The sequence below is a fragment of the Podarcis cretensis genome (genome assembly GCF_951804945.1).
Source record: "Podarcis cretensis genome assembly, chromosome: 9".
Classification (NCBI taxonomy): Eukaryota; Metazoa; Chordata; class Lepidosauria; order Squamata; family Lacertidae; genus Podarcis; species Podarcis cretensis.
In genome coordinates this window covers 73,875,043-73,891,359 of record NC_137178.1, presented here as the reverse complement: position 1 = coordinate 73,891,359, position 16,317 = coordinate 73,875,043, and the positions used below count along the sequence as shown (strand labels likewise).

At 44.8% G+C, this 16,317-nt stretch overlaps 1 protein-coding gene and 1 long non-coding RNA gene across 6 annotated transcripts in view; one reads left to right on the top strand and one right to left on the bottom strand.

Moving 5' to 3' along the window:
• The window catches only part of TAPT1 (transmembrane anterior posterior transformation 1), a 69,501-nt gene extending 53,804 nt beyond the window's left edge, over positions 1 to 15,697 (bottom strand). For 2 of the 5 annotated variants that reach the window (XM_079991574.1, XM_079991575.1), the window contains exon 1: positions 5,739 to 6,132. In XM_079991574.1, the coding sequence (XP_079847700.1) occupies positions 5,739 to 6,051 (313 nt within the window). In that variant the 5' untranslated portion in view covers positions 6,052 to 6,132. Of the gene's footprint in view, positions 1 to 5,738; positions 6,133 to 15,666 lie in introns of those variants that run through there. The other 3 variants (XM_079991577.1, XM_079991578.1, XM_079991576.1) reach the window with 2 other exon arrangements.
• Positions 1 to 16,317, top strand: part of LOC307224699 — a 476,766-nt gene that overhangs the window by 202,128 nt on the left and 258,321 nt on the right. The window lies entirely within an intron of this gene.

The following is a 16,317-nucleotide window of genomic DNA, read 5'->3' as shown; positions in this document are numbered from 1 at the left end:
AACCCCGTGGTGCCATAACTACACTCATAACCATGTTACAACCATGATCCTCCTATTTTCTATCTTTGACTAGAAGTGGCACACCTCTCAATACAGGCTTCAATGAGCCAATGTGCCTGGCTGTTAACCAGCAGGTTGGCGTTTTGAGAGCCTACCCAGGGATGGCTGTGGGCAGTATTGCAGGGGGTTGGACTAGATGACCCTCGGGATCCCTTCCAACTCTACAATTCTGTGATTCTATGTTCACTTTCACCACACTTTCCAGTTTTATGAAATCACAGTTTGTCAGTTCAGACAGCAAACTGGTATGATCAAACCGGTAAGCACCCTACTTTTATTAAGTGAAGTGCTCAAGGGGAGGAAGTGGCAAACTATGCAAACTAGTAAAAGATAGAAGGATGTAAAGCACGTTTGTTAATTATTCCAGTAACAATTTGCTTTGCTGACCACTAAGTTCTTATTAACAGGCTTCCAAGATTATCTTCAACAAAGCTAATAATAAAAACCATTTTGCCATCAGATACACCTTGTATATTTATTTTAATGACGTTTGATACCATTAATCATTCACCTGAACCAGTTTTGTGCAATGGGCACTGTTGACACTGTTTTGCAGTGGTTCCAGTCCTATCCCTGGGGTCAGTTTCAAATGACAGAATTGGATTATTATCTCAACCCCGTGTAAGCAGTGTTAGAAACTGGGATCGAAAAGCTATTCGTCACATGGTTCCTGGTTCCTTGGCACAAAACAGAATGGCTAGTCAGCTTCCCCCCCAAATGCAGCAGCACTTTCTATTTATTTATTTTTCAAAATTCATGAATACACAATTCACATCAGTGACACATTGTTAATAGCAATTATTGGACACCACAAATATAAATGGGGCTCAGCCCCTGCAGTTTTGGCCAAAACAATAGTCATTTGAAATAATTATGTTTACGAATACCAGCATGTACCGTATTTTTCGCCCCATAGGGCGCACCTAGTTTTTTTTGGGGGGGGATAAAACAATTTTTTATTCCCCCCCCCCAGGCGCGGGGCTGGGGAAGCCTGAGCTTCCCCCGACCTCAGCCCCCAGAACAGGCTGCTATCCGCAGGGATGCAGGCAGCTCTCCGCAAGCCATGGGAGCCCAGCGGGAACTCCCACGGGCTCCCAAGGCTTGCGGATAGCTTCCTGAAGCCTGGAGAGCGAGAGGGGTCGGTGCGCACCGACCCCTCTCGCTCTCCAGGTTTCAGCGAAAGCCTGCATTCGCCCCATAGGACGCACACACATTTCCCCTTCATTTTTGGAGGGGGGAAAGTGCATCCTATAGGGCGAAAAATACGGTATATAATTTTTTCATGTGTTTGTGTTATGTAAAGTATTGTGCTAGATTCGTGAAGGGGCTGGGACACCTCAATGTTCAGAGAGCCCCCCGTGCAATGTCAGCATTGCATGTGGGTGCCCTCAATCTTCTGACTGTGTGTGGGTGCCTCTGATGTAAAACCATTGGAGCTGTCATTAGGAGATTTGGGGAGAAGTGTAATCAGTACATTAATGCAGTCAACTTTACTTCTCTGTAATATTTGACTCAGAAGAGGCCACATTAGCCCTGAACCAGTGCCTGGACTCTGTGATGGGCTGGAAGAAGGCCAACAAACTGACACTAAATTCCAACAAGACAGAAACACTGCGGTTGGGTAGGTCACAAGTCCATAAAATTGGTCATTTGTCTGCTGGGGTTGCACTCCCCATGAAGGAGCACATTCCTAGTCTGGGGGTTGGAGCCATCTCTGATGACTTCATGATCTATGGGTTTCTTTACCAGCTCTTTCCATTTCTAGGCCAGGATAGCCTGAGAACTGCCGCCCATGTACTGGTCCCCCAGAATCATCGAATTGTAGAGTTGGAAGGGATCTTGAGGATCATGTAGTCCAACCTTGTGCAATGCAGTATTATATAGCTGTCCCACATGGGGATCAAACCTGTGACGGTGTTATCAGCATCATGTTCTAACCAACTGAACTATCGAGTGGTCACCAATGGATTACTATCATGCGTTGTACGTGGGACTGCCCTTGAGGTTGACCTGGAAAAGCTGCAGCTAGTGTAGAATGAGGCAGCTCAACTGCTCAGAGGGGCAGAATTCTGCTGTTGAAAGAAGAAGAAGAAGAAGAAGAAGAAGAAGAGGAGGAGGAGGAGGAGGAAGAGGAGTTTGGATTTGATATCCCGCTTTATCACTACCCGAAGGAGTCTCAAAGCGGCTAACATTCTCCTTTCCCTTCCTCCCCCACAACAAACACTCTGTGAGGTGAGTGGGGCTGAGAGACTTCAGAGAAGTGTGACTGGCCCAAGGTCACCCAGCAGCTGCATGTGGAGGAGCGGAGACGCGAACCCGGTTCACCAGATTACGAGTCTGTCGCTCTTAACCACTACACCACACTGCACCAATTGCAGTGGCTGCTAATTAGCTACTGGGCCAAGTTCAAGATACACAAAGCCCTATAAAGATTGGGGCCAGGGTTCCGAAAAGATAATCAAATCCTTTACATGCCCAACCAATCATTGCACACTGCAGGAGAAGGCATCCTGTTCACAACATCTTACCAGGAGAGCTATTCGACAGCATGTTGAAATTGAGCCTTTATTATGACAGCAGCTACCTTTCAGAACTCCTTCCTGTTATGCCCGAGACAGGTGACATCTCTGTGATCTCCCTGATGTCTGTTGAAGACTTTCCTCTTTCAGTAAGCCCTTTAAGTGGAGATTCCACCTCCCCACTCCACCCCGTCCCAGTTAGTACCTGTACTGAATGGAAATGGTCTTTAGATATGTAAATGTTTTTATATATGTAAATGTTTTATACATTTGTTGTATTGTGAAATTCCTTTGAGATGCTTTGCAGTGATTCACAGATGAAATAAATAATGTAAGAGCTCCCTGTTATTATAAATCTTAAATCAATGTTCATCGTAATGATAGACCTTAAAAGGTGACATGTCATGCTAGATTACAGTTGAGTAACATTAACAAGCCAGGACAAACATTGAGTTCACACTCTCCACCCTTCTCGCCTTCTCCTGTATAGCCAGGGATAAGAGTCCGTATGTTTAAATCATGGTATGCAGTTTCATTCGTACCCAGTGTTTGAAACTCCCATTATTCCAGGAGCATTTTGCGACAGAGAATTTCATTAGTACAAGCAGTTTCTGAGCTCTGGCAACTTAACCCACCCTGCTTATACAACAGGTAGTTATCAGTGTCCCTGTATTTAACCTGTGCAAAGAAGACATTGCAGCTGTTGCTGCATATTGATTGGTGCTTTCGGCTAATGTGGGGAAAATATTATTATGTAACATAACGATGGGTTATGTGGTGCTATTGACAGGGACACTGTAAGAATAGGTACTGGTCTTGCTACTTTAATTTTTGTTTCTGCGGCTACTTTTGTGCTGCTGACATAGATGCAATCCTTCAGAAACATTTCCAGTAGTAATATGGCCATCTTTTACAGACCACAGGATATGCCGCTAAGCACTTTTTTCTATTTTATAATAATAATAATTTTATTATTTGTACCCCACCCCTCCAACCAGGCCATCCCAAGTCAAGCCAATTTGCCAGTGAGGTTACACATTAGTACAGTTTCATCCACATGAAGAGCCGCAGACTTCTGTGACATAATGCCCTAGTCCAGAATGTTATAGAATCTGCGAGTGTCATGAAGAGGACAAACCATTGCAGCTTTGAGCAAAAAACTAAACTTAATTTTTACATAATCTAATCAGCTCCAATTCCAATAAAGAAATGTATGAGGTTTGCATGTGTTACAAAATTAGTTTCCTATCTGTCCATATTTCATGGGCACCAGAGGTGCTATTATCTATATAGAACAGATGCCTGCAATTTTAACACTATTTGTTTCCTCACGTAGCAAAGTATTACTAGCACCTCCTCGTTTTTTCCTTTTTTGAACACAGTTTTTTGGGGAATGATATGATAAAATTATGCCTGTTTCCATTTGAACAATACTTATAATTCTGGAATAAAGCATACTATCTATTTGACATCTAGCAGCTTTGTTGTATAATTGTTCTATCACCTACTGCTGATAGTAATTATTCAGACAGCCCAAATAGTTCTTCTGCTCTTGAGTTCATTTTCCTGACAATTAACCCTAATTTAAATCTGAAATATAGACTTTTATAATCTCTAAATCGTGTCTCCTGAACCAGAAATGGAGAATGGCAGTGTACCCAACGACTTCTAAGGTGTACTCTAGTAGCAAATATGACTTCTGACACAATTTAAAATTAAACAGGACAAACCTCAGTTTTAAATTCTGCACTCAATTCTCTGTGTGTGCATTGACACTTTCCATCCTATACGTCAAGACACTAGAATTGTGTGTAGACAAAATCCACCTATACTGTCACATCCAATGCTATTATCTCCACTCCGGAGCGGAAAAAACAATTTTACACAGATGAGTAGTTATATATGTTCAAGCAATAACCTCTTTCCACACCTAGATACTGCATCAATACATTCTGATGAGCTGCAGAATCGCTAAGCATTTTTTTCCCAAACCTCAGTGCCTAAAATTAGATTCCCAAAAATAACTTACTGCCTTTGCCGACATGCCTAATAAACTTCAGCAACTAACTATGTATCAGAACTGGTGCGCACCAAGAGCCTGACTTAGCAAGAGAAATGTGGAGTAGTACACAAGCTTCACCTTAGGTGCTTGTAAAACTAAATTCCTCCAAACTTTTGACAGCACCGAATCTCAAACTTGGAAAAGGCAAGAACAGCAGAGCCAATCAGAGAGCAGTTGGCAAGGCTGTCATGAGAGAGAGAGAGAGAGAGAAATCTTCTTAAGTACTTGACTTCAGAGGAACTCTTGTACTGTCTTCCAGAGTAGAACTGCCGGATTCACTTCTTGGTGCACAAAACACGCACGCTGCAGGAATGCTATTTCTACTTCTACAACCTCCTTGCCACCTTTTGATTTAGAAGAGCAGCAACACTTGGCTGAGAGAGGACAACTTTCAGCTTTGATTTCTGCTCGCTCACTCACTTCCTCCTGCCCCCCTGCTCCAAATGCTGTCTGCCAAAAGTCACTCGCCACCCAAATCTCTCCATGCTCCTGAATCCACTCAGCCCTTCATTTCTAGGGAGGAAAAAAAATTGCACCACTGGGGCTTATGCTTTAATAATAATAATAATAATTTATTATTTGTACCCCACCCATCTGGCTGGGTTTCCCCAGCCACTCTGGGCAGCTTCCAACAAAACGCTAAAATACAATAACCTATTAAACATGAAAAGCTTCCCTAAGCTGGGCTGCCTTCAGATGTCTTCTAAAAGTTTGGTGGTTATTTTTCTCTTTGACATCTGGTGGGAAGGCCGCCTGGGAGGTCTTGCCCTGGCACCCTGCGCAAGACCCACCTCGAAACACCCCCGACTAAGTGCAAGGTGCATTTCTTTTCCTCCGTGCCGCCAAGGCATTCCCGGAGAGAAACAGGCGCCGTAACCACAGCAGCCCCTTTTCGCTCCCACCTCTTGGGAAAAAATCTAAATCTGACTCCTGCCGCCCCCAAACAAGCGAGAAGCGGCGTGAGGAGAAGAAACACTCTGCACGCGCCCAGAGGCACTCCGCTTTGCTTTTTCAGCCCGCCGCGGTGCACTCTGCACATGCTCGCGGGCGCGCCTGCCTGTCCTTCCAGCCCCCTCCCCCGCTCGCCCCCGCCTCACCTGAGGCCCCGCCGCGCTTCTGCTGCCTGCGGTGGTCGCTCTCGTAGAAGCCGAGCGTCTCGGCGGCGCGCTGCTGCTGCTGCTGCTGCCCGGGGCCGGGCGACGGCGGGCTGGAGGCGGGCGGCGCGGACCGAGCCGGGGACGGCTGAGGGGAGCGGCACTCGCCGCCCATGAAGCTGCTCCGCCGCTGCTGCTGCCCGGAGCCCGGCTGGAGCAGGGAGAGCTCCGGGGGGCCGCCGCCCCCACCACCGCCGCCCCCCCGCCGCCCGCCTTCCCCGCTCCCGGCGGAGGCGGCATCGGCGACGCCCGCCATCTTCACGCGAGCGGCAGCCACAAACTCCGCTCCGCGCGGCGGAGGCGGCGGCTCCTGCTGCTGCTGCTGCTGCTGAGGGAAGCCTCCGCTGGCCCGCCGGAGCACGTCATCGCCGCGCGACAAGGAGCGCACCAGACGGGCCCACCTCTCCAGCGCGCGCGAGCGGCGAGCGGTCCTGGCGGCCATCTTGACGGAGGCAGGAGGGGCGTTGCCATAGCAACCGCCCTCGCGCGGCCTGCTGCTGCTTCTCCTCCTCCTCCTCTCGCCCAGCCCGAAACCTCACAGCGACGACGCGGAGGGAGGGAGGGCGGGAGCGAAAAGGAAGCGGGCCCAGCCTCCTCTGGCAGAGTTTCAGCCCGAATAACAACACACACACACACACACACACACACACACACACACACACTGTGGAAACAAAAATAAAAATAAAAATAAAACAATCGCCCGACGTGCTCGTATTATATCGTTCGGCAGCCGCTTTAAACTCGTGCAATTGGAGGCACGTTTAGCTGAGAGCCCCAAAGCCACGAGGACTTTATTTCCTAAACGGAAAATAAGCTGGGAAAGTTTCTTCTTCTTCTTCTTCTTCCCCACGCGCTACTCCTGCGCTTCTCCCGTGGGGCTGCTGCCTGAGAGCTTCCCTCTTTGAACCGCGCTTAGGATAGGGCTGCGCGGAAACGAAGCTCAGGTTTTCCCCTCTGGGATGCGCAGCTCGGGGCGCCCCCTGCAAATCCCACCTGAGCAGCTGCAGAGGACAAAGCTGTAAAAGTTTGCTTCGTTTTGTTTAAGAGAGCATTGAAGGAAGCAGGAATGTAGGGACTTGCATTTGAAGTTTTTTATTTTTTTTATTTTTTTTCCACCCTCGCGTTTCTGATAGCGCACAACTGCCTGCTCCAAGAATAAACACTCCTTGCTCTCAGCTAGTAAAGCTTAAAACCACAATCCTATAAAGGGCCCTATTAATACACTGGGATTTGTTTCCAAGTAAACAAGCAGAGGCTAGGAATGTAATTTTCTTCTAGATTTCTGGAAATGAGAGGTGAAAAACCATTCTCATACGTCTTTAGCCATGGGTGTAGCCAGGAACCTTAGTTTGCTATATATTTTTATTGATTTTTATTGATTTGGCTAAACCTATGTCTTAGATCAGTGCTTTCGTTTAAACTTATTCTCTATTAATCCTCTCTACTTTTTCTTTCCCTACTCACAGGGGCCTCCTCTTTTTCATCTCTGCACCACCATGGACCAAACATTAACTCCTCATCTCTATTTCTCTCTGCACTTCCATTTCTTAAGCTATGCCCTCTTTTTGAGACAGGTTTCCCTGCACTCCTCCTGAGCAGAAGCTCTGCAGGATCAGACCAAAGGTGGCAGACACACCATTTCTTCCAAAGCATTGTGAGAACTGTTGTTTCCCACTTGGAGATCTACAATTCCCACCACCCCATAACAAGCAACATTTCCTGGGAATCTCCAGGGGCGGGAATAATTTGCTTTAAAAGTAGGGTGGTTGGTAGCCAAATGTCTCTGCAATAATTCTCTCTCTGGTGATGGCCCCGGTGTGCAGTGGCATAATACTGGCTTGGAATACAATACTTTTTTATATAGATCTGACAGTTAATGTGGTAGATTCTACTAAGCTGCTTAATAGATCCATCATTCATGGATTTGTCCACCCTGCTTTGTAAACTAACTAGAGATGGGCAACAAATTCAAATTATTTTGCATTTAAAGGTGAATCTAATAAATTTGCGCTTTCCATAACAGCTAAACTGGAACACAGCTAAACTTGGAAAGTTGCACTTATTTGAATTTTGCGGTACAGGTTTCTAACCAATGCTTGCAAAAATACATACATTAGGGGAATGTGTGCATAAAAAGAAATGTATTTGTGAAAATAACAGATAAAGTGCATTATATTAGGGAAATCTGCTTGCATGAATGTGTGCATTGTTCAAAACTGTGTTAAGCTGTGTTTTATGAGGATCGTTTTTTAAAGTGCACATGGCTGAAGAAATGTGGAAAACGGAATTTAAGATTGGGAACATAAGAAACGGAGAGAACAAAAAGTGACAGTTCTAGCAGTGACCATCCCCACATCATGTGACAGTAAAGTCCTTTCATTAATTATGTGTTGTGTGCAAAGTAGTACTTCCTTTTGTCTGTCCTAAATCCTGATTATACTGCCAATCAGGTGCAGCGTGGGACTGTGATTTCTAGTATTCTCTCTATCCACTTTTCCCACACCCATGGATCGTTTTATAAACTTCTGTACGTCATCTTCATTATCATCATACCCCTCACAACCCCAGTCACCTTTTTATCCTAAATAAAATGCTTTTGCCTTTTGTTATATACCAAGGGTGCTCCCAAACCCTTCTTATTCTGCTTGCAGCTTTTCAGCAGCTTTTCTAACGCTACCATATCCTTTTTGAGATTTAACAGCTAAAACCTACACCATCTGGCTGCATCACAATATTTGCAGTTTTAGCTGCAGTCCTTTCCCTAATAATTTCTAACATGAAATTTGTCTTATTCATTGCTCCAGCAGAGTAAGCCAATGCTTTCAGTAAATTATGCAACATCTACTTTAATTTCTATAGCCCAATCAGGCCCCATCTGTGAATGTGGAAACACTTTTCCATGAATCTCATTATGTCATCTTGTTATCCATTCACCCAGTCTGGGGAGTTCCTTTTGGAGCTCTTCAGCCTGATTGGAGTCTTCTGCACAGTTTGTTCACCTTGATTCCAGAGAAGGAATGAATAAGTCCTTTGCCATCTCTTTCTCTCTGCATTTTCTCTTTTCTCTACACAACAGGTCACAGTTACCCACTACCGTATTTTTCGCTCTATAACACGCACCAGACCATAACACACACATAGTTTTTAGAGGAGGAAAACAAGAAAAAAAATATTCTAAATGAAATAGTGGATATATGATTTTTGTGGTTCATGCTGTGGCCACAGACATGTGATCTGACAGTGAGTTTGGAGTAGCCCCATGCAAAAATCCTGAGGATCCATGTGGATCCATGCTTTGTAACCACGGAGGAGGGAAGGAAGGGGAACCATGGATCCTCTGCTCATGACTGCAGCAGATCCCCCACCCCGCCACCCGCAGGCATTCGCTCCATAACACGCACAGACATTTCCCCTTACTTTCTAGGTGGAAAAAAGTGAGTGTTATGGTGCAAAAAATACGGTATTTTTCTTTCTGCCATTCTCTTTACAGTGTTCTATTTGCTCCACCACCACACCTCACTTTATTTATCCTCCTATAGCAACTCACACTAAGGGAGTCAGATTTGTGAGAGGGGAGTTTGTGCAATACAGCTGGTTGCAACAAGCTGGATAAATTGGCATCAACTTTATAGCATGCCTCTGACTACAGAGAAGAGGAGCAATAGAGAACATACTGTTTGTTGTTGTTTTTTTACTACTACTACTACTACTACTACTACTACAACTACAGTGGTACCTTGGGTTACATAAGCTTCAGGTTACAGACTCCGCTAACCCAGAAATAGTGCTTCAGGTTAAGAACTTTGCTTCAGGATGAGAACAGAAATTATGCTCCGGCGGCGCGGCAGCACGGCGGGAGGCCCCATTAGCTAAAGTGATGTTTCAGGTTAAGAACAGTTTCAGGTTAAGAATGGATCTCCGGAACGAATTAAGTACTTAACCCGAGGTATTACTGTATTTGCTTTTTAAAAGCATTCAGTTTAAAAGTTTTCAGTCAAAAAGGATTCCCATAGTGCCTTACAGAATGATGAAAAACAAAACAGTCTTTTCTCCCAGGTTTACAATCTATAAGAGGGAAAAGGCACCCATTTTAAAATTCAAAGTTATTTATATAGCATCAACAGTGTGCAAGGTGTTTTGTACAAGAGGACAGAAAAGTTTCCAAGTTGTAACTTAACTCCCTTCCGTATATTCCCCGGTCATCTTGATAGTGCTTCTTTACAACACTGATAGTATATGTAACAATGAATTTCTTATTTAGACCATTCTTACTATAGGCTTTGCAAGGGACGCAGGTGGCGCTGTGGGTTAAAGCCTCAGCGCCTAGGACTTGCCGATCGAAAGGTCGGCGGTTCGAATCCCTGCAGCGGGGTGCGCTCCCGCTGCTCGGTCCCAGCGCCTGCCAACCTAGCAGTTTGAAAGCACCTCCGGGTGCAAGTAGATAAATAGGGACCGCTTACCAGCGGGAAGGTAAACGGCGTTTCCGTGTGCGGCTCTGGCTCGCCAGAGCAGCGATGTCACGCTGGCCACGTGACCCGGAAGTGTCTCCGGACAGCGCTGGCCCCTGGCCTCTTAAGTGAGATGGGCGCACAACCCCAGAGTCTGTCAAGACTGGCCCGTACGGGCAGGGGTACCTTTACCTTTTACCTTTACTATAGGCTTTGGTGACTAAAAATGTTCCAGTGCAGCCACCATCTTTTCCTTCAGGGCTTTGTTACATTGCCTCCATATTAGGATAGCAAGCATGGTGTCCTTCAGAAGTGTTTAAGAGCACTGCCTCCAATTTAGTAGCAACTCCCACCATTTATTTCTATAGAAGAATATTGCTGAAACATTGCAGCAAGTGGAACACGGAGAATGCACGTGCAGAGCAGAGAGATTTAGGGGTGATTTTGCAATGTGTTTGGGGACATGCGACATTCTTGTGAAACTGAAGAGATGGCTATCTCTCTAGGCTTTTGCACAGGTTGGTGAAGAAAAGAGATTGCTTAATGGGCGCTGTTGGTCAAGTAACGTTCCTGGAACAACATGGCACGCAAGTTGCACACCTCCTGTTACGGTGACAGTTGAGACCTGCTTGCAAGTTGGGAAAAGTCAAAGCTCAGGTTGCAGAGAGAGCTTCTTGACCGTCTAAGGTAGGGCAGTTCAAAATGCAGCTCTCAGGGCCTTTTTTGGGGCAACCCTCAGCAGCATTTGACGCCCCCACCTGCAGCCCTCACACTGCCTTCCCAAAGCCAGGAAAACAAGGAGCTGGGCTTCGGGAAGGAGGTGTGAGGGCTCTGACAGGATCCTGGAATCCTCCAACCTCTTCCCAAAGCCTAGTTAGCACTTCCCCAGCTTTGGGGAGAAGGACCGTGCCCAAGCCCTGTGCCTCCATCCCAAAGCCCAGCACCTCACTTATCTGGGTTTGGGAAGGCCGCATGGGGGGCGGGGTGGGTGTGTCAAATTTTGGCCTGCTTCCGTATCCCCCCCACCCAACAAGGCATTGTGAAGCCTGTGGCTTCTGTGTCGAAGTACTCTTGCGGCCCACTTGGGATGAAAAGTTGGTCCACCCTGGTCTAGAGCAATATGGGGAAACCACAAGGCTGTGTTGCTACTGTGTGGGAGGGAGCAGGTCCTATTTTAAAAGCTACCAACCCCAACCTCATTTGTTCTACACCCCCATTTTAAATAAATTGAGACCTTCTTACCGAAGCGGAGAGCATTTTTCAGCATCAGCACTGCATTACTCCATGGGCAAGTTACTGAGAACGATAGGCCACCAGTGTGCAGGTCTGGAGAAAAAAATGGGCAGAGCAATTGATATGGGTTTTACCTTTGCACAGAAGGCTAAATTCTAACCACACAAATGTCAAGAGATTATACATATATACATGCATCTCTCCCTCCCTCATCCAAACAAGCAAGGCAATGTATAGCTAGGTGTTCAAGAACACATTCCAGAAATACAAAAGCACTTGAGGAAAACATGGAGCACACACAGTGAGACCAGACGGAGAGGCCACGAGGGCTTAATGTACATCGCCTCGCAGGGAAACATCCTTCAGATGAGTGGAGAACATGAAACACTGATGTCCATGGTGGAATCTTGTTTCCTTGGACACAACTGTTAGTTTGCTTGAGCTAAAGTAAAGAAATTAGCAGCGCTCCTAGTAGAAATTTGACCCTTACTCCCAACCCCTAAAAGATGAAAGCAAGCCTGCACAACATTGGACCATCATCCACAAATACACAACTGCAAGCGATCCATTTACATACGGGACCTCCTCTCCTGGTATGTCCCACGGAGGACCTTACGGTCTTCAAACAAAAACATCTTGGAGGTCCCAGGCCACTGGGAGGTTATGCTGGCCTCAACCAGAGCCAGGGCTTTTTCGGCTGTGGCCCCGATCTGGTGGAACGCTCTGTCACAAGAAACTAGGGCCCTGCGGGACTTGACATCTTTCCGCAGGGCCTGCAAGACAGAGCTGTTCCACCAGGCCTTTGGCCAAGGCACAGTCTGACCTCCTCCTTTGGTAATCCTCATAGAACTCTAGCCCAATGGTTGCCATTAATTTGATTTTGAATTGATTTTAGAATATTGATTTTAGAATGCTGTGTTACTTTTTATTGTTGTTAGCCTCTCTGAGCCCAGCTTCGGCTGGGGAGGGCGGGATATAAATAAATAATAATAATAATAATAATTATTATTATTATTATTATGTAGCTAGCTTGGTGTTAAGTGGAAGAGCATCCTGGAAAATAGTGGGTGGGTTTTAATTTAGAATGGGGAAGTAGGTTGAGTATTGTAAAAAGACTTTGGCAACTCTACAAACCCATCAGCACACCCATATTCGAGAGTTTCATTTACTCTGGTTTAAAGAACTCAATTTCAGTTGATTCAGCATCTTATCCAGAAACAGCCATTGTGGCTGATTCTCCTGAATGGGAAATCAACTCTGTGGAGATTACATCTGGAATGCACTCTTTGCCTCGGAATAAAATGAAAGCAACGAAGCATAAAAAGTTTCCATGTGGGTGTATAAATTTGCAGGGAAAACACTGCCACGAATACAATGGATGGTACAGTGGTACCTCACAAGACGAATGCCTTGTAAGACGAAAAACTCGCAAGACGAAGGAGTTTTTCGTTTTTTGAGTTGCTTCGCAAGACGAATTTCCCTATGGGCTTGCTTCGCAAGACGAAAACGTCTTGTAAGTTTGTTTCCTTCTTCTTAAAACCGTTAATACCCAGGGTGCATTCAGGGGGTGCAGTTGCGACTTGACTTCGAGGAGCAACTCATAGCACGCGGTGTGGTAGCCTTTTTTGAGGTTTTTGAAGACTTTGGTGATTTTTGAAGCTTTTCCAAAATCCGTGCTTCGCAGACGAAAAATTCGCAAGACGAAAAAACTCGCAGAACGAATTAAGGTGCTACTGGAAGGAATTTTTTTATTTTGTTAGAACGAATTGATTTCGTCTTGCGAGGTACCACTGTATTTAGTAGTACTTATCTTAATTACAGTTTGCCATGATCCATTCTAGACCCCAGGTTTTAAGTCTATATAGTCCATTTACACTTATGCTCTGGGATAGCTCAGTCAGTAGAGCATGAGCTCAGGATCATGGATTCAAGCCCCACATTGGGGGAAAGATTCATGCCTCGCAGCGGGTTGAGCTAAATGACCCTTATGTTCCCTTTTAATTCTATGATTCTATTCTATGAAAAGCAGACAAAGCTCTAAAGTGCCCTTTTACAATCAACAAATACCAGAGCTATTTCTAACACTTTTGAAAGTAACTTAGAGGAAAGCATTTGCTTCGCAGCAATGAATAAGCAGATGTTTTGAAATGATTACCGTGGCGACGTAAGCAGGCTAACGTTGAGCAAGACGTGTGCGTAATTATATATGGATTGCATTTTTCACATCGGGTCTCTGGCCCGAAGAAGGAAGTGGAGAGGCCTGTTTTAAAAGTCTGCTGACTTTTAAAAAACCGGCAAAGGGCAACCCCAGTGTATGGCTAAGAAGGGTGGAAACAAAACACAGAATGAGTCACTTTGGGAACTGCTCTCCAAAAAAGAGGCACACTCAAAAAAAGATGGGGTCTAATGCCAGGGAAGTCATTCTGTACTCGTCTGATCTGATCTTATCATTTTCAGGCCCAAATTCAAGGTGCACACATTGCCACCTGCCCTACAGACCATCGCTGGTGCTAAGGTCAGCAGAGGCCCTCTGGGTAACTTCAGCACCCTCAGAGGACTTTTATTGTGACTGTTATTTGTTTTGGACTAATAACAAAACCCTAAGGTGTTATCTGAACCTCGACTCATCCGCCTTTCTGCCTTGACATTATCTCCTCCTCTTCATCCTATTGCTTTATTATTTGTGTTGGTGCAAAGAGAGACAGAAAGGATGCCAAGAGCCAAGTTTGGGGCTTTTTAACTCAAACGTATTTTCATCTGCATGAGAGAACCCCAGCAAAGATTTAAAATCACAAAACATGCAGCAAAGCATGGTAATATAGGTTAGTAGACCTTTAAAACGTGTCCCTCCAAGTGAATTCAAAAATGTTATATAATAATTAATAATAATAATAATAATAATAATAATAATAATTTATTTATACCCCACCCATCTGGCTGAGTTTCCCCAGCCACTCTGGGCAGCTCCCAATCAAGTGTTAAAAACAATACAACGTTAAATATTAAAAACTTCCCTGAACAGGGCTGCCTTCAGATGTCTTTTAAAGATAGGATAGCTGTTTATTTCCTTCACATCTGAAGAGAGGGTGTTCCCTTAAAAGTTCCCTTAACCCTTAAAGTTAAGGGTGTTCCCTTAACTTTCTTTCCCTTTGGAAAGAAAGTTCCCTTAAAAGTTTCTTTCAAAAGTTTCCATCTTCCCCCCGGCATAGGAAAAGACCACACATTTGGTAAGTTAAAAACTGGTTTACTTACAAACTCTTCAAAGATCAGATTCATGAGCTTTTCCATACATCAGCGAGAAAAATTGCACAGGCAGTAAAACTTAGCTGAATTACAAAGTTGTGCAAGCTCCTGAATTATTGGTTAAGGAACTCAAAAATGGCTACTGAGAACCATGTAGCTGAGTTCAAACCCTTTTCATGCTGAGCTTTATAGGTAGACTGGGGCGGGGATAATAATAGGCTTGATTACCTATTTCCTCCCAAGGTAAAGGAAGTGACATAGCTAAGCCTGGCAGGACAGCTTACTCTATAGTATTAACCCCTTCATGCATTAGACTTCAGCATGTTGTTTATGTGAGGCTGGTTATCCCATACCTTGTGCATTCATTATAACTGCAAATTAGATATGATGTGGAAAATTCATTGTCATAGTTCCTGATATTATTAGCATTGAATAAGGCTTTGGGTTTTTTCCACCCATTCCCCATGCTTTTTTCTTCACTTTAAATCCTGCTCTGAAGCAAGTGCTTCAGAATAAAAGTAAGATTGGGGAAATAGCCCTCCTTCGCTCCAAATCATCCCTTCTTTTGCTTTACTTTGTTTTTAAGAAAAAAGGGGCGAGAGATCTCCCTCTCTCTTCCCCTTCATGTCCTGTTTGTCCCTTTTCTCTAACAGGGATCTCAGAACAAATACTACAAGCTGTTCCTTTCTTATTTAAAGTGAAACAAGATGGATGGAGTTATCTGGAAACACACCAAGCCCAGTATTTCCTAATAAAAGAGCAGAAAGAAACATTTGGTTAATTTAATAAAAGAGCTCCAATTAGTATTCACTGAAAAAGTTTGTAAATGGATGAACTACTTATTGCACTTTGTCTGTAATCCATAGAGTTCTATGCCAGGTCATAGCAGGGGTTCATGAGAAATAAATTAATTGAATTAAAGTCTCCCGTGAGCCCAAAGTACTCACTTAACACAGGAAACATCTGTTGAAGTGGACTGTACTCTACAGAAGCTTATGCTGTAATAGAAGAGTGAGTCTTTGAGCTGCCATAAGACTCTTAGAGGTTTTGTTGCAGGAGAGTAACACAGCTGCCCTTCTGGAAAATGGAAACAAATTGCTTTGGCCTTGCCCTTTGCAACAAGCTTCTAAAGAGAATGGATCCTTTGTCCCCGACTCAGAGATGTAGCAGAATTACTTGTGTTCAGCGAAGACTGCATATTACATCTCTGCAGAAGTTATTGTTTTGCCAGTTCCATTCACATACAGTGGTACCTCGGGTTAAGTACTTAATTCGTTCTGGAGGTCCTTAACCTGAAACTGTTCTTAACCTGAAGCACCACTTTAGCTAATGGGGCCTCCTGCTGCCGCTGTGCCGCTTCCGCACGATTTCTGTTCTCATCCTGAAGCAAAGTTCTTAACCCAAGGTACTATTTCTGGGTTAGCGGAGTCTGTAATCTGAAGCGTCTGTAACCTGAAGCGTTTGTAACCCGAGGTACCACTGTATATTGTAATGGGGCAAGGATCCCCTAAAATCCCCGGGTGCCAGGTCCCCCCCCCCCCAGTTTCTGAAATTAGTAAATGTGGGGTTTGGACTGTACAGTGGTACCTCGGGTTACA